We start from the raw sequence: 24,079 nt of genomic DNA, 5'->3' as shown, positions 1-24,079 counted from the left end.
CCGCGTGGCCAAAAACAAAACAAAACAAAACAAGAAACCCTCCTGGCTGGCCTGGTGAATATGTTGGCTTGCTGGAAGAGGCTGTATGGGAAGGAAGTGTGAATGCCTCTAGGAGCTAAGGGTGCCCACCAGCTGGGCCCCTGGTCATCTGCCAGCAACCTGCACGAGTTTGGAACTGGATCCTTCCCCAGCCCATCTTTCAGATAAGAACACAGCCCAGCCAGCCTTCTGATCGCAGCCTTGTGAGACCCTGAGCAGAGGACCTGGCTAAGCCACGCCCAGACTCCTGACCCACAGAGAACGGGAGATAATAAACACGAGCCGTTTCAAGCCACCAAACTGGTGGCAATTTGTTACCACAATCCAATGACTGACAAACTTCTCAGATCTGACACATGCCAAACTGGCAGCCCTTCTCAGCCCCTAGAATATCTGTTCCTCCCATAGTTTTCCCCATCTCAGATGGAAGCTCCACTTTTATGATCACTCAGACCCCAAAGTCCCAGGGTCATCCTGATGTCTTTCTCACAGTCTCCATCCAATTGGCCTGAAAATGCTGTCAGCTCCTCCTTTGAAATGCACCTAGGATTGGACCACCCGCACGATCTCTACCCTGGGCTAAGCAGAGATCTCCCAGGCCTTATCATAGGGCCAGCTGCTGCCACCGACACGGCAGCCTCAGAGAGCCAGCTGAAACCTGACCCAGGCCACATCCACCTCTGCTCGGACCTCCGCCTGGCTCTCGTTCAGGGCAAAAGCCCCAAGTGACCTGATCTCACCCCCTCTTTGCTGTCTGTCCTTAGCTCCCTCCCTCTGCTCCAGCCATACACAGACATGATGGTCCTGCCTCAGGGCCTTTGCACCTGCTGTGCCCTCTGCCTGATGAGCTTTCCTATACCCTCATGGCTGTCACCTCCACTTCCCCCGCTGCATCCCCTGCTTTGCTGGTTTTCTCCTGAATTGTGCCAGCTGCACTCATGGGGGTATAAGGTAAGATGGTTTCTGCCAAGGTGCAGAGCCTGGAGTCCCCTCGAGGCCCTTTGGGAGAAGTGACTGAGCACTGGAAAGGGAACCAGGGAAAGAACAAGTACAGCCCAATATGTATGGAGAAAGCGAGTTATCTTACTCTGCACCCTGACCTCACAGTTCCTGGGAGTTCCGGTTTGATCACTCCAGCTGGTACATCGTTCCTCAAGAGAATGGAAATGTACTGGGGAAAAAAAAATGCCTTCAGTAAAAATAAGTCAACAAGCATGTTCTACGTGGCAGGCATTGCACTAAACAATATTTACATGTATTACCTATTTTATGACCACAACCTTCCTACAAGACCAGCTGCATTCTGATGGAAGAGGAAACAGAGGCACACAGAAGCAGGGTCACTTGCCCAAGGTCACAGGATGTGGTGGTTTTAAAGGAGGTTCACAAATTTCTTGCCACTTTTCTCTTTGGTAGAGCCTAAGTTTCCTTCCTTAGAGTGTGGGCTGGACTTGATTTACTCCTAATGAATAGAAAGTACCAGAAGAAATGGCGTGAGACTCCTGAGTAGGTCATAAAAGGCACAGAGGTTTTCCCTCGCCTGCTCTGTGTGGGGCCGGCTGCCATATAGTGAGAAGGCTCAAGCAGCGCCTGGGAGGTCCACGTGAGGAGGAGCCACATGAGGGGGCCTCATGGAAGCTGCAACTCCTGCCCCCATTGGGCCCTCAGGTGAGGCAGCCTTATGAGGGACCCTCAGCCAGAACCACCCCCCACTCCAACAGATCACTCCCAAATTCTCACCCACAGAAACTGGCATAATAAATATTTGTCTGAAACTGCTAACTTTGGGGATAATTTGTTACGCAGCAACTGCTAACTAATACACAAGACCCCAGGCCCCAGGACCTTTCTGTCTGGCTTCCCATTTTCCCTCCCAGGAACCACACCCTCTATTCTCAGTGGTCCATTCTGTTTCCTTCTCTTTATTCTCTCCTGTAGCCCACCAAGCGCCCACCATGAATCTTCCACTTGTCTTTTTTTTTTTTAATTTTTACTTTTGTTTTTTGGCTGCGTCAGGTCTTAGTTGAGGCACGTGCAATCTCTGTTGAGGCATGCAGGCTCTTCATTGTGGCGCACGGGCTTCTCTCTAGTTGTGGTGGCGGGCTTTCTCTTCTCTAGTTGTGGCACGCAGGCTCCAGGGCGCGTGGGCTCTGTAGTTTGCGGCATGCGGGCTCTACTTGAGGTGTGCGAGCTCAGCAGTTGTGGCGGGCGGGCTCAGTTGCCCTGCCGCATGTGGGATCTTAGTTCCCTGACCAGGGATTGAACCCACGTCCCCCTGCATTGCAAGGTGGATTCTTTACCACTGGACCACCAGGGAAGTTCCTTCCACTTGCCTTTAATGGCCGATTTTATCTAGTCAGTTCAAACAGTGGTTCAGCCTCTCCAAGGGGAAATACAGCACTTGGGATCGCTTTTTTCCAAACAGAGTCAACTATCAACTTTAATAAAACCCCAAACTTCATCCCAGCTCTACTCCTGGCTCCTACATTTCTTCCCCTCCTCACTCTCAACTCTTTGCCCATCGCTCTGTATAAGTTTTTCTCTTGCCACTCATGCAAGACAATCACCGTTTTCCATCCCGTATGTCTCCGCTTCTTTGCTTCCACGGCAGCCAACGCCGGTCTATGGAACAGGCATCTCTTGTCTACACTACACCCTCTCCTGTTTCTCCCTATCCTACTTCTCAGGCTCAGATCCAGCCAGGAAACCTCCCCTCCCGCATTGCCCCAACTCCATGAAATCAATCACTCAGCAAGCCTTTAGGAAATTTAATAAGCTTGGTCTTTTTTTTTTTTTTTCCTTTTTGTCTGTGGACTTTTTGTTAGGTTTTCATAGGAAGAGGTGTTTGTGAGAGAACTATTTGCGGTGATGATATCTCGTGTTTTTGTAGCTTTTTAACGTGCACAGAGGAAAAGGAGTCAGAGATCCTGGGGGGAGGGAGGTGTGCGGTTGAGGCCAGAAGCTGATAAACACGAGTGATACCCAGGAAAACGGATAAAGACGCGTAGATTAAAAAAAGAAACTTCCAATCACTTACAACTTGTATAGTTAAAATTAATACAGAGGGGCTTCCCTGGTGGTGCGGTGGTTAAGAATCCGCCTGCCGATGCAGGGGACATGGGTTCGAGCCCTGGTCCGGGAAGATCCCACATGCTGCGGAGCAACTAAGCCCGTGCGCCACAACTACGGAGCCTGTGCTCTACAGCCCGTGAGCCACAACTACTGAGCCTGCATGCCACAACTACCGAAGCCCGCGCACCTAGAGCCTGTGGTCCGCAACAAGAGAAGCCACTGCAATGAGAAGCCCGCACACCACAACGAAGAGTAGCCCCCGGTCGCCACAACTAGAGAAAGCCCGCACAAAACAACGAAGACCCAACACAGCCAAAACAAACTTAATTAATTAATTTTAAAAAATTCATACAGGGTCTCAACGCAGTGGGGCATCTCAGATTGGATCCCTGAACATAAAAGGCGTTAGTGGAAAAACTGGGGAAATCCAGGCAAAGTAGGCTGCGAGTGTTTATGTTCATTTTAATGTCAGTTTCTTAGTTTTGATCTACGGTGGCACAAGGTTTGAACACTAGGAGACGCTGGGTGAAGGGTGTACGGGGATCCTCTGCACCACTCTTGCAATGACAATTATTCTTAAATCACTTTTCTTAATTAATAGAGGTAAAGCGGGAAAAATGGCAAAGCCTGATGCCGACGTGAGCCAGAGACCCAGAACATGTGACTCTCTGCCTTACTTTTAGAGCCACGCATGTTCAAATAACTGGGAACAGCTGTTTCCCCATTCTGACTTTTATGTGGATGGGATGTGCTTATGCCCGAAACACAAGCAGCCACGAGCAGAAAGTTCATGCCTAAAATCTGTGTGGGGTTCACAGCCTCAGGTCAGTTAGTTCAGACCTCCCAGCACTCCCATGGGGAGGGGGCCGGCACAATGATCCCCACTTTACAGATGAGGACACTGAGGCTTGGAGAGACTATTTCCTCTGTCTCTGTCTCTCTCTCCCTCTTTCTCTCCCTTCGTCTCACTGTTTGTCTCTCTGTCTCCCTCCCCCTCCCCCCTCCTCCCTCTTCCACACAGAGTTCTTAGAATTCAGGAACGGCTCCCCCAGGCCCCTGTGGTCCAGGTAAGGCAGGTGAGCCCAGGGGACGGGGACCAAGAGCTCGAAACCCTGCCCCAGGGCAGGAAGACAGATGGCGAGTGGCCAAAGGGACGACGGAGGTCAGCATCCACGCCCCGGTTCAGGTCCCGGCTCCCCACGTGCCGGCCACAGACCCACACGCTCGCCCCGCCGGTTTCGTTCTCGTTCCTCGACTGCAGAGGCTGGAAGGAGGCGCCCAGACCTTCGTGTCCTCCTCCAGGAAGGACACACTCACCTGCACGCGGCCTCGGGTCCCTCCCAGGGCCTCTTCCCTGTCACTGACAGCCATGGTACCCCGAGCGGACCTGGACCTGTCTCCCCGCGCAGCTTGTGCCCAGACTTAATCAAAGGTCACCCGGCTTGCCTCTGTTCAAAGACTCTCCCGGCTCCACACTTTACACCCTAAACATTCAGAATCCTGCCAAGTGCACATGCTGAACGCTGAACAGCACGCAGATCTCCTGGGGGTGGAGGGCTGCAGGGTCCCCCCTCCAGTCCGTCACCGCGGGCAGATCAGGGGCAACACCTGACGTGCTGTTTGGAGGAACAGGAGGGCTACCCACCACGTCCTGGGGGCTCCCCGGGTCTTCCGTCCCCACTTCCCAGGCGAGGAAACAGGGAAGGGGGCGTCCACACACACACACACAACCACGCACAAAATCATACACGATCTCACAGTGCAGTCACGCACACGTGGTCACACACTAGTTATACAGACACACAGGCAATGACACCACCCCACACAGCCATACGCAACCCCGCGCCTGTAACCACACAATCTCACACAATCCATCACAGGCACAATCGCGCACACGCCACACCTGCTGCCGGCAGCTGACTCTACGGCCCCTCCCCCATACGACCCCCAGCCCAGCTTCAGGCCTTGTGACCACACCCTCCCCAAACTGTTACCCCCCAAATCCTTGTCGTGTTTTTACTCACTAGCAAGGGATTGGCAGAGAGAAGCCACAGGGAGGAAAGCAAGGGGCCCCTCACCAGATCCCTGGAGACCTTCTCGCCGGCTCTGCGCGCCGTTTCCTGCCGGCCCAGCCCCACCGCGGGTTTAGCCGAGTTAATGGGTGGGAAGGCTGGAAAGCGGCCGTCGGGGTTGGGGAGCCCTCGGGGTCCCGAAAAACGCAGGGTGCCCGGCCGTGTCTACACGGCCCGGCCTCAGTCACACTCCCCGAGGGCGTCTACACAGTCCGACGCGTCCCCCGCACGGGCCGGGCGAACCGCGGCGCGAGGAGAGGGCTGCCGCCTCCTTTCGGGGGACCCCGGACTCACCGCGCTCCTCCCGAGACTGCACCGCGGCCCGGCTCCCCCCGCAAACGACCCGGACTCCAAGAGGCTCAGGGATGGGGCGGGGCTGGGGGCGGCACCGGGTGGGAGAGCCGCCCTCCTCCCCCACCCGGGTATCAACCGGGGCTGGGGGCGCCGCCCTCCCCCGCACCCGGACAGCACCGCCTTCGCCAGCTTCCGCTGCCCGCCCCCCCACTGCACCCCTTCCCCTGCGCACCTGGGACCCATCCGGGCCGCTCCCAGCTCCCAGAGGCTCTGAAAGGACAACTGGGTGTGGGTCGCTCTGCGCACCTGGTCAGGAGCCCAGGTGGGTCCCATGACAGAGCTGCGTCAGCAGAGGGAGGGGAGTGGGCGGGCGGTGCCGCGGGAGCCACGTGGGGAGATGGGTTCTGGACCCTCCGGCTTTCTGGAAGCTGCGGGAGGCCGGTGAGGTCCAGGTGGAGGGCATGACCTGGGCAGGTGAGCCCACGCGGGCAGGTGACCTGGGACACAGGACAGGGGAGGGGTGCCCGGGACCCGGAGGAGCAGATGCTCAGGGCGGGAGACAGCTTGTGGGGAGGAGTGTGCATGCGAATAACTACGGTAGCTTATTAAATGAACTTTAAATTTTTGAACAGTTTCAGGCTTATGGAAAAGTTGTGAAGACAGTAGTGAGAGCTCCCACATACCTGGCCCCGGGTCCCCATTCCTGACAACTTACTTTAGCGTGGTAAGTAGTCACAATCACCAACAATATTCGTTAAGCCCGTGACTCCTGGGGGCCACCCTCCTCCCTCCCCCAGGCCAGCCGAAGGGCTTTCTAGAACTCCAGAACACCTGAGGGTGATACCCGTCAAGTGCCTTGCCCACGTGGCTGGCAATCCCCACCCCTCTCCGGCCAAGCTCCTAACCTCCTCTCACCTCCCCACCGGAGCCCAAAGCAGCCCTTCCAGTGTCCCTCGGGCTGGACAGTCACCTCCTCCAAGCAACCTTCCCTGCCACCTGCCCCCCAAGACAGAGCTGGGGGCCTCTCCCGTGCTGACCCTCGGATGGACTGCCTTCCCAGACTCACACAGGCATCCCAGGCCTGAGCGGAGGCCTGGCACACAGCAGGCGTGCAATGAACCAGTGAGTGAATGAGCAGGTGAATGAATGAGAAATGCATAAGATCTGGTCTACTTACTGAAGGAAAATCACTGTGCTCACAGCATTGGTCCTCTTTGTAGCTCAAACACAAGACGCTGATGGTGATGTGGCGAGTGGCACAGCCTGGCGTGAGCCTGGAGGCGCTGGCCCCCGAGACTCGACTTCTCTGTGTGTGAAGCTGAAACACGCCGGCACACGGGCCCCCGCCCCACACACAGCCTGCAATCCTCACCACCTGCGCTCCTGCAGGCCGGGGTCTGATTGCTGGGGCCGCCACCCGTCTTTGCTGAGCTGCTTGCTAAGCAAGGGCTTTACGTTTTTGAATAGTTGTAAATGAGAATATTTTGTGACCTGTGAAAATGACACGAACGCATTTTGGTGTCCACCAAGTTTTTGGCCACAGTCACGCCTGTCTGCTTACACGTTGTCTGATGCTTCTGGCTACACAGCTGGGTTGACCGGTTGTGACAGTGACCATGTGGCCCAAAAGGGCCCAAACATTGACCATCTGGCTCTTTACAGAAAGTCCACAGGCCCTGCTACAGGTGACTCCCTCCGTGGTTCTTAGATCATCACAGACAAGCTAACAGTATCCAAACACAGGCAACAGCAGGCTCTGCTACCCTCCCCTCCCCTCATGAGGACCCCGAGCACCGAGTAAAGACAAGTAGCCACATGGCGGCAAAGCTGAAACCCCACTTGGGCGGCACCAGCGGCCACAGGCTGCAGGTTTGCTCCGGACACCTCCATCCACACAGGAATTCCTGCAGGCTGAAGGCCACCAGGGCCCAGCCCGGCCCACCGAGGGCTTCCCCCCCAATGCCCCCGAGCCCCGCCCCCCACCCCCGGCTCACTGCACCACAGAAAAGGCAAAGACTCAGCCGTAAGTATCAAAAGCTGTGTTTAATTATAAGATTCAAACAGAAGCAAGGCAAAAACTGCAAACGGAAACTTCAGAAACTAACATCCGCCTTTGAATTCCTTGACGTTTATCAAATCTCCAAAACAGAAAAAAGAGAGATTCCGCGCTCTTTACCGACGTACAAAATGGCTTAGAGGAAGGCGCAGTCCGTCGAGGGAGGGCAGGGGTCCGCTCGGGCCTTCCCCCCAGGCTGCCCCGTGGCTGCGTCCTGGTCCCGGCCTTTAAGGTCAGGGGCTCCCGTGGGGCTGGGCAGGTCCAGCTGCTCCAGCCCCGCCCTCCCACCGGATCACCTGTTCTTTGAGAAACACACAGAAACAGGTGGAAGACGTCTTCTGGTTTTTTTAAGGAATAAACATCGTTTCTTCCTCGAGAGGCGTGGCTGAGAGGCGGTGAGTCTGGCTGGCGCTGGTATTGTTTGGAATGGATCATGGTCGGCCCCCGCCTGCTGTCTGCAGCACAGCAGCGGGCCGGAGGGACACAGAGCCGGCGTGGGGCGTGGGGTCTGTGCCCCTCCTCACGTCGTGGACGGGGAGGAGCGGGCCGGGGCCCTGGCGATCAGCAGCCCCGGGTGCCTGTCCGGGCGCCGGCTCTGTCGCCAGGCGGTGACACGGGGGCCGGCGGCATCTCCGTCGTGAGGTTCAGAGAACCCTGTCCGTGAGGTAGAAGACATAACGCCAGTTACGGAATAGCCTCCCACATTCCAGAAGCTCCCCGTCCCCCGTGCTGGAGTTGGAGGCCGAGGTGCGTGCACTGGATGGGGTGCTGAGAGCGTGCGGGTGCCTGTGGCGAGGGTGGGGGCCGAGTTCCTCTGAGCTGAAAGGCAAGATGGGGCGACCGGCCTGGCACCAGCCCCGCCCCCGAGAGGGGCAGTCCGAAGGGCTCGCACCCCAAGAGGCGACACTACCAGAATTTCAGAAAGTCGTGGCCTTTTATTCAAACATGTCGGAGCTGGAGCACAGGCGCTGGGCGCTTCCGGGCGATGGAAGGGCCGGGAGCAGGGCTCGGCGCTCACCGCGGGCCCCCAGGGCCGCGGCGGGGTCCAGTCCAAACCCCTGGGGGCCCTGCTGGGCAAAGGCGCGCCTCCACCAGGAGCCAGAGCCGCTCCCTCTCCCGGCCCGGACCCGAAGGGAAGCAGCAGCAGGGTAAGCACCAAACTGGGCGTGTCCGCGGCCACCGGCGGAGGTGACGGCTCCGCCCTCCCCGCAGGAAGCGGGGCGCGCGCGGGGGTGGCCTCAGCCGGCCGGGGGCTTCGCGGCCACGCGAAGCTCGGAGCAGGGCTGGGGTCCGGGGTGTGGCCGGGCTGGAGCAGGACGTGCGCATCGGCCAGACCAGAGCACCAAGTTGGGGGCCGCGCGAGTCCAGTCCCGGGGCGCGGGGGCCGAGTCTGCGCCCTCCCCTAGGCCGAAGGGCCGGGGGCGAGGCCGGTCGGACTCTCGGTCTCCTGGGGGGGCGCGCCGGCCCCGCTCTCCTCGGGCGCGGACGGCTCCGGGGGCTGCTCCGCGGGCGGAGGGGACAGGGCCGCTTCTTGGCCGGGAGGCGGCCGGGAGGGGGTGGCGTCGGAGTCCGCCTGGGGCTGCGGGCCGTCGGCGGAGGCGGGCGCCCACGGCGACTGAGGTAGGTCCTTCTGGGGGAGGGAGGAGAGAGGCCCGGGTTGGCGGAGCCGCGGGGAGGGGGGCTCCGGGCCCAGGAAGGAGCCGCGCTCCCCAACCGACACCAGCGCCGCATCAGGGCCCCAGGAGGGCCCCACCCTGCCTTCTCTGGCTTGCTCTCCCTCGGGAACCTTCCAGAACCAATCCACCAGCTCTGTAGCAAAGCCAACGCCCGCCGGGAGGGAGACCTTTGGGGACAGTGGGCACTGAGCCCAGGAAGCCTTCCCGACTCACCGGGTCACAACAGTCACACCACATGTAAAGCGTGTTCACATCTACGCGAACAAGTTACACACCCGCCGGAAGCGCTCAGAGCCCCCATCAGGGCAGGGCGGGTTTCCTGACAGGGCCCACTAGAGACCCCGCAGGCCCGGAATGCCCTTGAGTTGCGGGGATATAGCGGTCGCCCTGCGCTGCACGGGGAGTGGCCTCTGTCCCTTTCCTCTTCAGTTTCAGACAAGAACAAGGCCCGGCCCACCCCCTGCCCGCAGCAGAAGCAGCTGGAACCCCAAGTCCAACCAATCCAACCAAATGGGTTGGGGTTAGGAGCGGGGCAGCAGCGTCTCCCCAAGCCGCACCACTAGCACACGTACCCCTCCCCGCCCTGCGGCCACGGGAGCACCACACCCGAAGCAACACCTTCCAGAGACGGGACGCGGGCTGCGGGGTTTAGTTGTAACGCTACGAGGTCTTACTCAACTTTAACTCTAGTTAGGGCTTATTAGGCTATTATTTCTCGCAGACGGTCATAGCAAACTGGTATTCACCGCAAAGCCGCTGCCCGTCCAGAACATGCCCAGCTCCCTGCGCCAGAGCGCCAGGGCGCAGCTGGTGACGAGCGTGCAGGGCACCAGGTAGAGGAGGGCGGGCTGGCCGCGCTGCATGAGGGCCAGCGCCATGAACGTCACCAGGAGACCGATGCCGTAGGCTGCGGAAGCAGAGACAGGCAGCACGTTACCCTGGCCGGTCCCAGGCTCGCCACCCACTGCTCACAGGGGCAGGAGAGGCAGAGCTCGCGCCAGGGCCGTGACCGTGACCCACGGGCCAGGCCAGCGGGTCCTCCCCACCCACACCTTCCCGGACGCTGGCAGGCGAGAGTGCACGCAGGGGTCAGCAGGGAAACGAGAGAGCGAGGGCCCAGCCGCCAGACTGGGGAGAGGAAGTGGGCGGCCGCTACGGGAAGGTCTGGAATCCCAGGAGTGGAGAAGGAGCTGCGAAGGTGCCCCAATATCTCATTTTTGTAAGCCTCTAGTTAGAAAAATAATTTGAACTGAAGTAACATAGGTACAGAATTAGGAAATCAAACCTTTCATAACTGAGTTGTGACCACATGAAAGCACTGAGGGGTGAGAGGCGTCCGCACTTCCTGCTCACCGTTCAGCATAAAACAGCGTGTGTTATTTAGGGATGTGTGAGTCCAACGTATAAAGACCCCCACGCACGTAGAGCACAGGGACGGACATACAACACAGCACACACGAGGAGGAGTTAGAGGGGTCGGCCTGAGCACAGCGGCTCGGGGCTCACTGTACTAACCTTGCAGCCGTACACGTGCAATTACTCCCAGGTGAAGAGTTACAAAGAAAGACACCATTTACTGGCACATCCCCTCCGAGGCAAAGAGCCCCGTCTCCAGCACCTGCGTCCGCTCGGGCTGCCTGCCCTGCCCCTTACCTCCATGTTTCCAAGCGATAGGCTTGTGCAGGGAGAGTTCCCGCTTATCGGCTGTGGACTAGCCACCTGTCCTAAAGAAGTGATTCAACCGAGCCAACTACAGGATTTCAGTGACGGGAACTACAGAACAATTTGACAAACTGTGGTTCACATGGAGAAAAGCTCTGCAGGCGCATCTGGATGAGCTAATCATGGAGTCTGTGAACCCAGGGGGCAGGGGCAGGGAGCACGTGTCTGGACCTTCAGGAACCCGGTGGGAAGGGGCGGATGGCAATGGCCCAAAGTAGGCCGGGATGGCCGGCCTGCGTCCGCCTGGCACTGCTGGGGGCCATGGCGGGGCCTCCCCTCACCCGTGTCGGCTGGCGGGGCCTGTGCGTTCTGCACCCCTGCTCGTCCTGAAGAGCTGACCCAGCAGGACAAGAGAACTGGTTTGGACATTTTTAGAAATGATTGGACTCAACAGAAAATGAGAAAACATCCCTTTGGTGTAAATGGCTTTAGTAACAAAGGAAACAAACAGAAGACGAAAAAAGAGAAAGACAAAGAAGACCAAAAAGAAGAGAAACAACGACCACCGTGGAAAGTGACAGGAGGCCTGTGACGCGGGCGCAGGCCTGTCCCTACCACCCCGCGGCGGAGGACGGGGCACGGCCGAGCCCCCGGGGCAGCGGGCTTACCGATGGTGCAGGCCACGAAGTAGACCCTGGAGGACTGCACCTGGATGTCGAAGCGGTGGCAGTAGGCCACGAGCAGCCCTGCGGGAGAGAGACCGTGGGCTGAGGCCGGGCTGCAGCCCCAGCCAGGCACCGGGGGTTCCCCCGGAGAGACCGGGCACCGTGCGTTCCTCCCGGCTCAGGAGGGAGCTGGCCCGGCGCCACCCTCGACTCCTGGCAGGTAACCAGACCTCCAGCGAGCGCAAACCCCGGCTCAGAGGCCGCCTGGTGGGGGGAGGGGCCCGGAGGGGGACCCTGGGGGCAGTGCGGCTGGGACACCTCTGGGGGACCGCCTCCCTGCCCCCCAGGCCCCACTGGCTCAGCTCTGCCTCTGCCCACCAGCCCCTGTGGCCTGACACCCCCAAGGGCACCCAGGCCGCCCAAGCCCGGCCGCAGTACCTGGGACCAGGATGTCCCCGAAGCCCAGGAGGGAGAAGGGCCGGTCACACAGGGCCAGCGGCGAGGCGTTGAGTCTGGGCACCTTCAGCACCATGGGGAGCTGGGGAGAGGGGGCAGCGTGTCCAGGACCCGCCAGCCTGCGCTCACTCCGCTTGCTCAGCACCTTGGCCGCGCGCACCACGTACCTTCTCGTGGGTGGCCGAGTCCGACGGCCCGGTTGCCACCTCCACCATGATGCTGTTCCCACTCTAACAGAAGGGGGACTGCGTCAGACGCGGGAACGCGGGGGGGGGGGGGGGGGGGCGGGGGGGCGGGGCCCAGAGCCCACCTTGGTCAGGAAGGGCGTGATGAACACGAAGAAGACGTCGTAGATGAACAGCACCAGCAGCAGCAGCGTGCAGGCCTGGGAACGGGGCGGCCTGAGGGCTCTGCTCGGGGACCTCCACCGGCTCTGCCCTCCACCCCGCCCCGCCCAGGGTCCCAGACGCACAGACCCTCCGGGACGCGTCCCTGCCTCTCCCAAGGCTCAGAGTCTCCCTGTGGGGACGAAGCCTTTAGGAGAAAGTCTGAGCACGGGCAGCCTGACCTTCGGTGCCCTGGAGGCAACGTCAGGCCCGAGGCTCGGGGAGGGCGACTTTCTGATGGGACACTCGAGAGAGACACAGCCGCGACCGGCCAGCTGCGGGTCTGGGCAGGTGACGCCCGGCTTCACGTTTGCCTGGGTTTCTAGGCTCCTCCTGCTAGGGTTGGGCCTTGGCCCAGGGTCCCGGCCCGAGCCCTGTGCTTCTGCCCCCTTGGTTTCATCTGGTTTTCCCTCCTCTGTTCACCTCACCAGCAAGGAGGCGGCCCTGCTGCGTGCGCCCGCCCGGGTGTCCCCTCGGCCAGCAGTCACAGACGCTGCTGCGACGCCGGGAGACAACTCTGCACTGATCCTTAAGCCCCATCCCCGGGAGGGTGGCTAGAGGGACGGACGAGCCAAGACCACATGGCCCACACAGGGCCAGGCTCAGAGTGGAAGGCCCTGGGCAGGGCTGCGTGGCTGGCGGGCACGGGGCTGACCCCAAGAGACCCCGTCCCCTCGTCCGCGGAGCGCCCCCGCCACCCCGAGGGGCCCTCACCTTGAACGTGGGGAGGCGGATGGTTTTCAAGGTGTAGAGGCAGAAGGCGATGCCCAGCGCGTCCTGAAGGATCCAAGCCCACCTGGAAGGCAGCGCAGCCACCCTCGGGCGGGGTCTCCACCAAGAACCTCTGCCTGCCGGGCCCCTCCCCCACCCTGGAAGCCTCAGCCGCCAAGTCCAAGGCGCCCAGCGCCCAGACGAGCCGCAGAGACCCTTACGCAGACAAAGGCAGCGGCCGACGTCCTGAGGCCCGTGGGGGGACAGGAGGGGCAGCAACGGCCGGTAGGAGCAGGGGGGAACCGAACCCCCAACCCCGACACCATGGCCAGAGAAAGGCGGGCGCGTGCCAGGGCCTCTGTCCCTCTGCAGCAGCGGCTCTCCCACCCAGATCACAGCCCGGGGCAGGGGGTGCAGGGCACGGGGGGCCATGCATCCAGCGGATTCAAATTTCTTTTCAAAAAAAAAAAAAAAAAAAATTTCTTTTTTTTTTCTGGCCGTGCCGGAGGGCTTGTGGGATCCGAGCTCCCCGACTAGAGATCGAACCCGGGTCCTCAGCAGTGAGAGTGTGGAGTCCTAACCACTGAACCGCCAGGGAAGTCCCTCAAAAATATCTTTTAAGCGATTTAGAAAAGCAAAACTTGCACCCACCCAGCCAAGTGCCACATACTCTCTGGGGAAATAGGGGCTCGGGGCGCTGAGGACACGATCTGGAGTCCCGGGAAGCAGGGCGCCACCTTGCGGGGCCGCTCCCGAACTGGGAAGTCAAAGCTGTGTGATGAGGCTCCCCGCCGGGAAACGGCCCCAGGGCCGGCCCCGTGCTCCCTGCCCCTCAAGTTACTCATCAGAGCCTCACCTGAGCGCAGAATGAGAACCTCTCTGGGCCAGGGCACTGGTGAGAACAGAGAAGGCTCACCAAGGCCACGTGGGCGCCCAGACGTGGCGGAAACCGTGGCCTGTTCTACTTTTATGCGAAGGAGCGAGCCTTCTGGCTTGGATTTAACCGTGAGCGTCCCTATTCTCTTTGTGTACAAAAGACTCAAAATATTTTCACGCTTTCCTTCTGCCAGTTAAATCTGTTGTAGCTCCAAACAGCAGCACAGCCAAGAGCGTTTAACTGCCCCGGGAGAAGCTCAGAGAAAGTGCCAGATGGTGTCAGTGACGGCAGGCGGTGGCGCGCTGCCTCGCGGGGGAGGCCGGCCCAGGGGAGGCGGGTGGTGGGAGGAGCAGAGCTAGCTGAGCAGGCAGGCGGGCACACAACAGAGCAGCGGCCGAGCGGCGCCAGGCCACGTCCAGGCTGCCCCAGAGCACACGGCTCGGCGCCCGGGCAGCAGTGCCGGCGGCATCTCACGCCCAGATTGCGATCGCAGATCCCGGGGCACCGGACAAGCCACAGGGCAGCCAGGGCCAGGCCTGGACGGCGTGCGGCCACTGCGTCCAGAGCACTGACAGGAGAGCCTTTCATACCGGGAGCTGGCCCGGCTCCAGGCGCCCCGAGCGGAGGGCTCGGGGAGTCGCAGGGAGGTCAGAGCACCCGAGGACAGCTGCCCCCACCCCCAGCAGGGCCTCCAGGGCTGCACTCACTGGTCCTCGTTCCGGAAGACGCCCCACACCACGCTGACGGCCAGGCACAGCAGCGCCAGGAGCAGTGTGCGGACCTGGGGGCGCTTGTGGAAGTAGGGCAGGCTGTTGTCGGGGACCCTGAGGGCGGGCAGGCAGGTGGGGAGGTCAGCGGCCTCTGACCCTCACAGCCCCGTCTCTGCCCAGCGCCCGGAGGGTCAGCTCAACTCCTGCCCAAAAGCCCGCGGCCTCCCCGTCTGTCCTCCTGCTGTCCGCTGGGCTCTGCTCCCTTCCTCTCCTTTACCTTATCTGTTAAACTCACCATCCCTCACCTTTCATTTCTAGAAGGGAGGCTCCCAAGGGCAGGGCAGGGCAGAGCGGGCAGGGGCAGGGCCTTGGGGGAAGCGGACCTCAGCCAGTCGCTAAGCCGACCCCACCCGCAGGAGCCCTCCGTCGGGTGCTGTGACCCCTCTCGCACAGCCCGCCCTGCTCCAGGCCCTCCCCCAACCCCCCTGAGCCAAGCTTCCTGACCCCCGTCGGACCTCATCTAAACCCTTCCGTTCCCCACCTGCCCCACGAGAAGCAGACCAGACCCCTGACCGCAGGGAACCTCCGGAGCCTGCATCAGCGGCGCAGCCCGCCTGCTGCCCCCAGCCGGTGTCCCCCGAGGGGTCCCACGGGCCCTGACCCAGCGCGGGAGGTCGGGGGAGGGAGGCCCCCCAGCCAGCACGGAGCGGGCGCCTGCTGTGACGCCTGCACCGTGCCAGACTGACCGAGGGCTCCGGAGAGTGAGGGCCCTCGGCCTCAGCGAAGCCGTGGAGCCTCCGGGGGCCGCGTAACGGGAGGTGGGAGCGGACGGGCCGCGAGGCCGCAGAGGGGCACCCCCGCGAGCAGGGCCAGGTGGGGGTCGCCCGGGGCTCACCTGCACCTGCAGAACGGCAGCCTCTGGAGGAGCGGCGACAGGCAGCTGTAGAGGCCCGTGGAGGAGGCCAGGCAGAAGATGCCGATGATGACGTAGACTGCGGGGCGGGGCGGGCGGGCGGTGAGGGGAGCCTGAAGGAGGGCTCTGTGCCTCACTCCCCGGCAGGGTGACCGCCCCAGGGGAAGGCAGGGGTAGCCCCAGGCCCCTCCTGGTGAGCCAGCAACAGGGGCCTCCAGCCACCGGCCACCACATGGCCCCTGGACTGCCCCCTCAGCCGACGCCCTGAGAGCCGGGCACGGGGACCCACCGAGCTGGTCGTAGAAGTGGTAAAGCAGCACCAGCATGGAGCAGCACATGACCACAAACACGCAGATCATGACGGGCGTCACGTCCACGGCCTCGTCCTCGTGCTTCTCGGGCCCGTCGTCCCGCTTGTGCTTCATGTACCTCCTTGAAAGACAAGAACGGGCTGGGGGACGCCCTGCCGGCCGGCACCGCTCCCGGGGGCCGAGGGCCACAGAGATGGGGAAGGACAAGCAGGGGCAGCCTGACACAAGGGGTCGGGACAGGCTGAGGGACAGCTTGCCCGGAGGTGACCACCATCACCTGCCCCGTCGGCCAGTCCCCCGTCCCCGCCCACCATGTGTACCTGGGGTCCCCCCCGACGGAGCCAGTCCTGCCGGAGGTGGGGCTCTGGTCCCCAGGGCCAAGCTGTGGTGGCCTCATGGGGGCCACCCTGGACCCTGGCCCTGCACCAACCCCACCACCGCCCTTCCCTGGGCGGCCGGGGCGAGGTTTCCCGTGGACGCCCCCGCCGGGCTGGGCCCGGGCCGGGAACCCTGAGGGCAGGACAGTATCGTGGGGAGCAGGGTCCTCGGGGCTTTCAACGGGTCTCCTGGGTGTTTATAGCAGCTGTTTTCCAGAAGGCTCTCTGGGCGTGCGGACTCTCGTGGTTACTTGCCCAGCATTAGGGCCGCCCATCCGGGACGCACGCACACGCGCGGGCCACTCACTTCCTCACGTCCCGGCTCCCGGCCCAGTAGCCCCCGAGGGCGACGGTGCCCACAGCCATGATGAAGATGATGACCATGTTGTAGTCCAGCATGGGCTCCTTGGGGGCGTACAGCGCCGCCCGTACCGCCCGGCCGAAAGTCTGCCTCAGGGAACACAAGGGAGCTAAGGACGGGGGGGCCCACCCACCCGTCCCCTCGCCACCCAGAGGGCCGAGGCTGGCCCACTCGAGGAGCCGGCGGCCGGGAGATCCCGCCTCACCCCACGCCCTCACCCGCTACTCCTGACCCCAGAGAAGCGGGCTCTGCAGGACGAGCTTCACACAGGGTGGGCGACAGGGCCGCGCGCGTGCGGGAACACAGGCCCCACCGCCGGACACGCATGAGTGAACGAGGGTGGACGTGGCCTGGGAGGCGGCCCGGAGACGGACGGTGGGTCCCTTGGGGGAGACGCGAAGCCTGCAGTGGGGAACCTGGCTATCCCCACGTCACTGTGTGCTGCAGCTCGCCTGCTCCGGACCCAGCTCCCCAAATCAAAGACGCACCGGCCTCTAGTCAGACAGGGCCGAGCCAGGCGAGGGGCCGGGCAGGCCTGAGCAGGGGGTGACGCTCAGGGTCTCTGGCACGGGGGCAGGGCCGGGGTCTCCATTCCTGACGTTCACAGCACTGCGGGCACACCGTCTCCTCGGGCCCTGGGCCCAGCTGCAGACGGGGTGGGGGACGAGCCTACCTCGAAAATGTCCAGCATGTCTTTGTAGCTGAGTAGGGCCACAGGAATGCCGATCTCGTCGTACTGCGTCTTGTTGCCTCCTGGGGGGACCTGGGGGAGGGGGGAGAGGGCGGCTGGATGTTTTAGCAAGGCCCACCCAGGGCGGGGCAGGCTGCCAAGCGCTCCCAACGGCGCGGTCCGCGGTGCCAGCTCTCCCCGAGGGGGCGGAGGAGTCCTGCGTGTGTGTCGGGGTCCTCGGGGGCCAGGTGGGAGGGCCACACCGCTGGGAGGGCAGGACTGCGCGCTCGGCCCCTCCCTCTGGGGGAGGACAAGCTCCCCTTCCCTCTCAACCCTGGGCTTGGGTGACTCCGGTCGGCCCTGAAGGGCCTGAGGGAGAGGGTGGCACGTGGCCCACGCCACCCGCTCCTCAGGCGGCAGGCCCAGAGCTCCGCCCCAGGCCTTGCCGGACCCCAGCACCGCCCTGGGACAGGGCCCCTCCAAGGCCACAAGTAGGAAGCCAGACTCCTCGCCTCCCCTGGCCTGCCCCTGCCCCCCAGGGCCCCCGGCTGCCCAGGAGGGGCCCGGCGGCCGCACCAGCGTCTCCTTGCTGATGATGAGCAGCCCGCGCGCCCCGCTGCCCTGCGCCAGCCGCACTTTCTCGTAGAAGGTGCAGTTCCCCCGCGCCACCAGGGGGATCTGGTTACTGAAGCCTTTGGCAGGGAGGTCGGCCGGAGAGCAGAGCACGGAGGTCGTCCAGTCCCGCACCTGCAGGAGAGACTGCAGGAGGGCGGCCTTCACGTGAGCCGCTGCAGGGAAGCCAGGGCGCGCAGCGTCCTCGGGGAGACGGGCCGGCGGAGCCACTGCAGCGACCACCGCCCCTGCGCAGCCTCACCTCAGGCCCACGGGGTCTCGGCCCTGCACACACACGCACGTGCACAAGCGTGTGCGCACACCCCCCCAGCACAAGGCAGACGGGAGGGGTACAGGGCGGCGTGCGCTCAGGAACCCTCCCCGCCTCTCTCGAGCCCGTCACAAACAGCACAAGGCGCGGGCGGGAGCCCTGGCCTTCGTTCCACCCGCCAAGCCAGGCACTGGGCACCCTGAGTCCCTCTGGGAGGAGTGAGGCCAGAGCAGGGAGCAGAGCGTCCAGGCTACCGTCACGCCTCTCGCCAGCCGCCCCAGCCCAGCACGGGCGGGTGCGGGGCGGGGAGCCTGGCCGGCGTCCCCGCCAGGGGCTGGCCCTCGGCAGCACCCTGACATCTTTCATTTATGACCGAGGAAGCCGGGGCCCCGAGAGTTCGGGGAGCTCCTCTGGGGACCCATCCCACCTCCGTTTCCCAGCCGAGGCCCTTCCTCAATCCTCAACGGCTCTCCGCAAGACCCATCCTCCAGAGGCCCTCGGGAGACCCAGGGGAGGAGCGGAGGGAGGGCGGCAAGCGAGACAAGACCCTGCGTCAGACAAGACCCTGCGTCGGGAGGGGGCGCCCGCGCTGGCCGGTACTCACCGCTTTGCTGAGGTCGAGCGGCAGGTGGGCCCACTGCGGGTTGTAGAGGATGCAGTAGTCTTTGCCTTTGGGGCCCCCGGCCTCGGACACCACGTGCACCATGCCGTACTCACAGGCCACCTGGACGGGGGCAGCAGTCAGACAGCCGGCATGGGGCCGCCCACGGCACGACCTGGCTGGGCTGGTCCCTCCCTCTGACAGCACAGATGGGGCACGACTGTCACATCTTAGGGGGGACATGATGAGGAGGGCAGGGCCGAGCCTCCTCAGGGAGACCTGGGCACTGACAGTGGCCATGTCAGGTCCCCTCCCTGTGGCTCCAGTGGCAGGAGCGGGGGAGTCCCCCTGGGACTACAGGGAGAACGAGAGCCCCACGCCGCTGCCATAAGGCAGGAAGGGGACGGGGAGAGTCAGCGGTGCCCCAGCAGGTTCCAGGCTCCCCGACGGGCTCACGGGAAAACAGCCGACAGGCCCCCCGCCAGCGAGGCCAGCAGGCTCAGGGCAGAAAGGGGGTGGCGGAGCCCGGGTCACGTGACCAGCACCTGCCAGGCCACAGGCCAGTGGGAACCCCTGGGTCAGGACCCTGACCTTCCCTGCTCAGAAGCGCGGCGAGAAGTGGACGGTGCGAGAGGCAGGGCTGCTCTGGGCAGGGGGCGCTCCATGACAGATGGCGTCACCAGGACCCCAGCAGGGCCCAGGCAGCTGACAGAACCTCCTCCCCAGCACGTCCCGAGCAAGTAGAGCAGCGCTCCCGATGGGCACGGGCAGAAGTGCCCGGCTTCCTGGCCCACTACTCCCAGGAGGACGACAAGGCCTCAAGCTCCTCCTGCCCAGGCCCTCCAGGCAGCAGGCTGCTCGTGGAGGGCCCCACAGAGAGTCCACACGGACCCCGCCCGCTCTGACATGGAGCAAGGTCGAGGGCAGCTGGCTGACCGTGGAGGACGGGGCGGGCTGGGCACACGGGCCATCGGGGCCTTTGCTCCCAGCGTGAACTCAGAGTGAGGCAGAGGGACAGGCCCCAGAGTCCTTGGAACTCCAGCCCCTCCGTTGAGGGCAGCGGGGTGGCCAGGGCCTGGGAGCAGCTTTATCTACATGAGAAACCAGTATCGCACACGAGTGTCCCCCACTGCCTGCGGTTGTATCGCACACGAGTGTCCCCACTGCCTGTCCCCACTGCTCGTTCCTCTCCCGCCTGGACCGCCGCGTCCCGGCCGGGGCTGCTTCCTCCTATAGGCCGGGCTCGGCTGCGGAGCCCCCGTGAGGACCTCGGCCCCAGCGGGTCTCACGCTGTCTGGCCCAGGTCTAGGCTGCTCCCCGGGGCTGTGGGACCTGCGAGGGAGGAGGGGTCCCGGAGAGAGCCTTGAGCCAGGAGCCCGGCCACACCACGCCCACAGGGGCCCGGGCCCACCCCAGCCCCTTGGCTTCTTGGAGCTGGAGGGGCCCAACTGGACCCCAACTCTGCACACTCCGGCTCCCGGGCCGTCCCTCTGTACCGCCCGGAGGCCGAGACGGAGACCGCACCCCTCGGTGACAACAGGCAGTAGCCTGTCTGTGCGGGGACAGACCCCCACCCCCCGACCTGGCCTTCCCAAGTTGTGGGCGGCGGTGCTCCGACTCAGCTGGGGTCCCGAGGGCCCGTGGCCCCGACAGCAGGCCTGGGGCACAGACCAGCTCAGGAGGCCAGGCCCTCCGTGAATGCATAACGGGGCCCAGCCGCTCTGGGAGCTTCTCCCCACAGGCCCACCTCTGCTGGCGGCGTGGAGAGGAGCCGGGGCCCCCACTGCCCCTGCCCAGCGCTCTGGCTTGTCGCTTGGAGCGAGGTGCCGACAGCCGAATGGGCTGCTGGGTGTGCTCAGTGAGGCTGTGTTTGCAGGGCACGTGGGCGCTGCCACCAGCGCTCGAGGGAGGGAAGCGTGGTGTCGTCACCCACCCATCCCTGCCTGGCCAACCTCGTTTCCTCGACCAGAGGCAGGACGAGGAGCCCCCTCTTCCGGGTTCTCCCCACCAGGCTGCCCCCAAGTACAGTGCCCGGCCCTGTGCCCCCCCACCACGGGCCACTGCAGGGGTTCTGTGATCCCTCAACCCCCAGGCCGAATCCAGCCCACCTTCTGTGTTTGTCAATAGTTTTATCGTAACACGTCTGCCTGGTTGCAGAACGTAGGGTAGGGCCTATGCTGCTCTCTGCAGAGCCGGGGAGTTACAACAGAGGCCATGTGGCCTGAAAAGCCACAAATACTGTCTGGCCCTTTGGAAAATGTTTGCTGACCCCTGGTCTATGGGATCCGAGTTGCTGGTGAAAACTGTCGGTTGTATAAAATGGGAATGACTAGAAGCATTTGTTTTTAAAAGGTCACTGAGAAGCACAAGGGCACACTTCACAGCTCTCCCCTCACAATGTGCACAACTGGCTTTCTGTTAAGAAATAAGCCTGGGCTTCTATCAAACACCCGAGAACACAGTCTCCCCGTGAATACGGTCTCCTCCCCGGGGACTTAAAGGGCTAGGAGAAGTTCCTCCAAAGGGCCCAGGGCTGTGAGTGCCCCCGTTCCAGCACAGCACAGCCCATCCCAGTTTGGAGGACGAGAAACAGCCGGGGCTACCGAGGACAGGCCACTTCCCGACGCGCCACAATCACGTCGGGCTCAGGAACTCCTAGGGAAACTATGCTTCAAGATGACGGTGAAAGCATCCATGTCAGGGGACTTTGAAAGAAGCTAAGGGGTCCAGACGGGGAGCAGTCTTCCTAAGATTCGGTGAATTCTAGAAGGGGCTAATTAGGACCTAGGAAGCTTAGAAAAAGATGTTCAGGTGGAGGAAAGTGGGAGAGGTGAAGGGGCAGTGGAGGGGGCAGGCAGGGAGAACACCAATGTGTTCAGATCTGCCGAGTAACAGGCCCCACGTGGGCTGTTATGTGCACAACTTACAGCAACTGGGCAGGGGTCCAAGCCCTCGCCCAGGGTCACAGAATGGTAGGGAGTGAGTTTCGGGCCATGAGCAAGCAGCCTCCCGCCCCGTGGAGAGCTGGCCTTACTGGGGCGCCATGAAGAACCACACGCAGGGTTCTGTCCTGGGAAGGGCTGGCTGGCCCAGGTGCTCTCCCGCTCGCTTCTACACTCTACTTGGCTCCCCACACTCAGGGTAAAGTTCCAAATCCTCAGCCAGCCGGGAGTAAAGTCCAAACGTCCCAGCACCCGGCTCTGACCAGCCCAGCCTGCTCCCCTGGACTCCAGCCCGGAGAGGCCACACGTTCAGCCTGCCCTTTACCCCACACGCCTGGAGCCACTCCCACTGCTGCTCCCTCCATGGCCTTCCCTGCAAGGGCACCTGAAGGGCCTCCACTGGGATGACACCTTCCTCAGGTGTAACCACTGGATTATCCTACACGCCAGCTGTAGTGGACTCTCACCGTCTCGAAGTAAGTCATCAGCTCTCGAGGGGTAAGGGGGAAGAATAACTTGAAAGACTGGGATTGACACATACACGCTACTATATATAAAATAGAGAACTAATAAGGACCTACTGTATACACAGGGAATTCTTCTGAATACTCTGTAGTGACCTATATGGGAAAAGAATCTAAAAAAGAATGGATATATGTATATGTATAACAGATTCACTTTGCTGTACGCCTGAGACTAACAACATTGTAAATCAACTATACCCCAATAAGGATTAAAATAAATAAATCTATTATTAAAAAAAAAAAATCATCAGCTCTCACACCTCCGGCCCTGCTCCCATCACCTGCAACAACCTTCTCTACCTTCTTGACCTGGCAAACACCCACTCATCCTTCAGATCGCCCCTCAGGCACCTCTGCTTCTGAAAAGCATTCCCAGGCCAACTGCGTCCCTCCTTCTGTGGTGTTCCCGTGATCTCCGCCTGCCTGTCGCTTGGCCCTCATTTGAAATACCCGGAGAGCTTCAAGTCCCTTCCTCCAAATGCTCAGGCTGCTGGGGAAGATGATTGAACAGGGCTGGGGGAAGTACAGGGGGCTGGCAAAGCAGCTGGGGAGGGGGCGTCCCAGAGAGCTTCTGGGAGGGAGGGACAGCTAAGCTGAGACCAGAAACATAACCGGGGAATTCAGGGAAACAGAGACCAGCGAGCAGAGTGCCTTCAAGACACTAGAGCTGGAGAGAAACGGGACACTTCCTGACAGCCAGATCACAGAGGCCCCCCAAATGTGCCAGGAAGCCACCAGAAGGCTCGCATCTGGACACAAGACCTGACACACTTTGAAAGGGATCACTCCTGCAGTGTTGAGAATGAACTGGGGATTCAGGGGGACAAAAGTGGCCACGGGAGAACGCCAGCCGCCTGGAGCAGAGGTGGGGGCGCTGGAGCAGAAGGGTCAAGGTTAACGGCCCAGTTTGTAGGGCTGTTGAGGGGAGGGGGTGCATTTCCTGATCTGTGGAACCTGGCAGGGAGACGAAGGATTTGGAAATAAAAGATGCGCTTATGACAACGCACATCAGCCATTTCCTGGTCGGTCCCCCCCTAGCACTGGAGACCCTGAAGATTTAGTGACAAACAAGTAGCATGCTGCGCGCTCGTGATCCCCTACATCATTTCGCTGACTCTGCACTGTATACTTATCTTCCTTTTGCAGACGAGCAACGGACGCTCAAAGCGGGGAACTCCCTTGCCAAGGTCACGGGAGCAAAAGATGGGGCAGCGATTCGACCCCACTCCAGGGCTGGGCTCCGGGCCGTTTCCTGACACTACCAGACACTGGGTGCCGCGCTCGACAGTTTACCACAACCACGGGGAAAGGGAGTAGTATGGCACTCAAGGGGAAACTGAGGTTCAGAGAGGGGTAGCCCCCCGGCCAAAGCCACGGAGCCAGAGAGGGGCGTCCCCGGCGGCGGTGGGAGACCCCGAGACGGACCAGCAGGGGCCGAGGCGGGAGCGGGTGACGCTGTGGCTGAGAAGGACTTCCAGGCGGGTAAGGGAGACGGGCCGGGGACAGGCCCGCAAGGTCACGACCGAGCCCCGGGCCAGCGGGCCGCCCGCGCGCGGGGCGCGGATCCCCTAAGCTGGCCCCAGGCCGGGCCGGGTGGGGTCCTGCGCGGGGCCGGGGTGGGGGGCGAGGGGCCGGGGCACCGCGGCCGGCGAGGCCGGCGGGGTCGGTGCCGCCCTCACCTGGGCCGCGAGGAGGAGGAAGGCCGCCGCGAGCCGCGCCAGCGCCGCCGCCGCCACCGCCGCCGCCGCCGCCGCCATGTCGCCCGGTCCCAGCCTCAGGCGTCGGCAGATGTTTCCCAGCAACGCCTCGGCGCACGGCGCC

At 62.4% G+C, this 24,079-nt stretch overlaps 2 protein-coding genes across 3 annotated transcripts in view; both read right to left on the bottom strand.

The window, feature by feature from the left end:
• TMPRSS9 (transmembrane serine protease 9) overlaps positions 1 to 5,727 on the bottom strand; it is a 57,492-nt gene extending 51,765 nt beyond the window's left edge. The window contains exon 1 of the mRNA XM_059918925.1: positions 5,710 to 5,727. Coding sequence (XP_059774908.1) covers positions 5,710 to 5,720 — 11 coding nt within the window. The 5' untranslated portion in view covers positions 5,721 to 5,727. The remainder of the gene's footprint in view (positions 1 to 5,709) is intronic.
• Positions 5,728 to 8,638: 2,911 nt separating this feature from the next.
• On the bottom strand, positions 8,639 to 24,017 carry SPPL2B (signal peptide peptidase like 2B). Of its 2 annotated transcripts, none has more exons than XM_059918920.1 (15): positions 23,938 to 24,017; positions 18,796 to 18,915; positions 17,885 to 18,067; positions 17,312 to 17,401; positions 16,585 to 16,724; positions 15,879 to 16,021; positions 15,572 to 15,668; positions 14,674 to 14,790; positions 13,093 to 13,174; positions 12,303 to 12,377; positions 12,160 to 12,222; positions 11,975 to 12,074; positions 11,540 to 11,617; positions 9,956 to 10,116; positions 8,639 to 9,163 (listed from the first exon to the last, which is right to left on the bottom strand). In XM_059918920.1, the coding sequence occupies exons 1-15, from the start codon at positions 24,013 to 24,015 to the stop codon at positions 8,936 to 8,938; spliced, it is 1,755 nt and encodes a 584-aa protein (XP_059774903.1). In that variant the 5' UTR covers positions 24,016 to 24,017; the 3' UTR covers positions 8,639 to 8,935. The 2 variants fall into 2 exon arrangements, with proteins under 2 accessions (XP_059774903.1, XP_059774904.1); XM_059918921.1 differs by having other exon boundaries at positions 9,076 to 9,163; positions 9,889 to 10,116.
• Positions 24,018 to 24,079: the final 62 nt, after the last annotated feature.

This window comes from Balaenoptera ricei, chromosome 3 (assembly GCF_028023285.1).
Source record: "Balaenoptera ricei isolate mBalRic1 chromosome 3, mBalRic1.hap2, whole genome shotgun sequence".
NCBI lineage: Eukaryota > Metazoa > Chordata > Mammalia > Artiodactyla > Balaenopteridae > Balaenoptera > Balaenoptera ricei.
The sequence above is the reverse complement of the archived record's forward strand: the minus strand, read 5'-3'. Positions and strand labels throughout refer to the sequence as shown.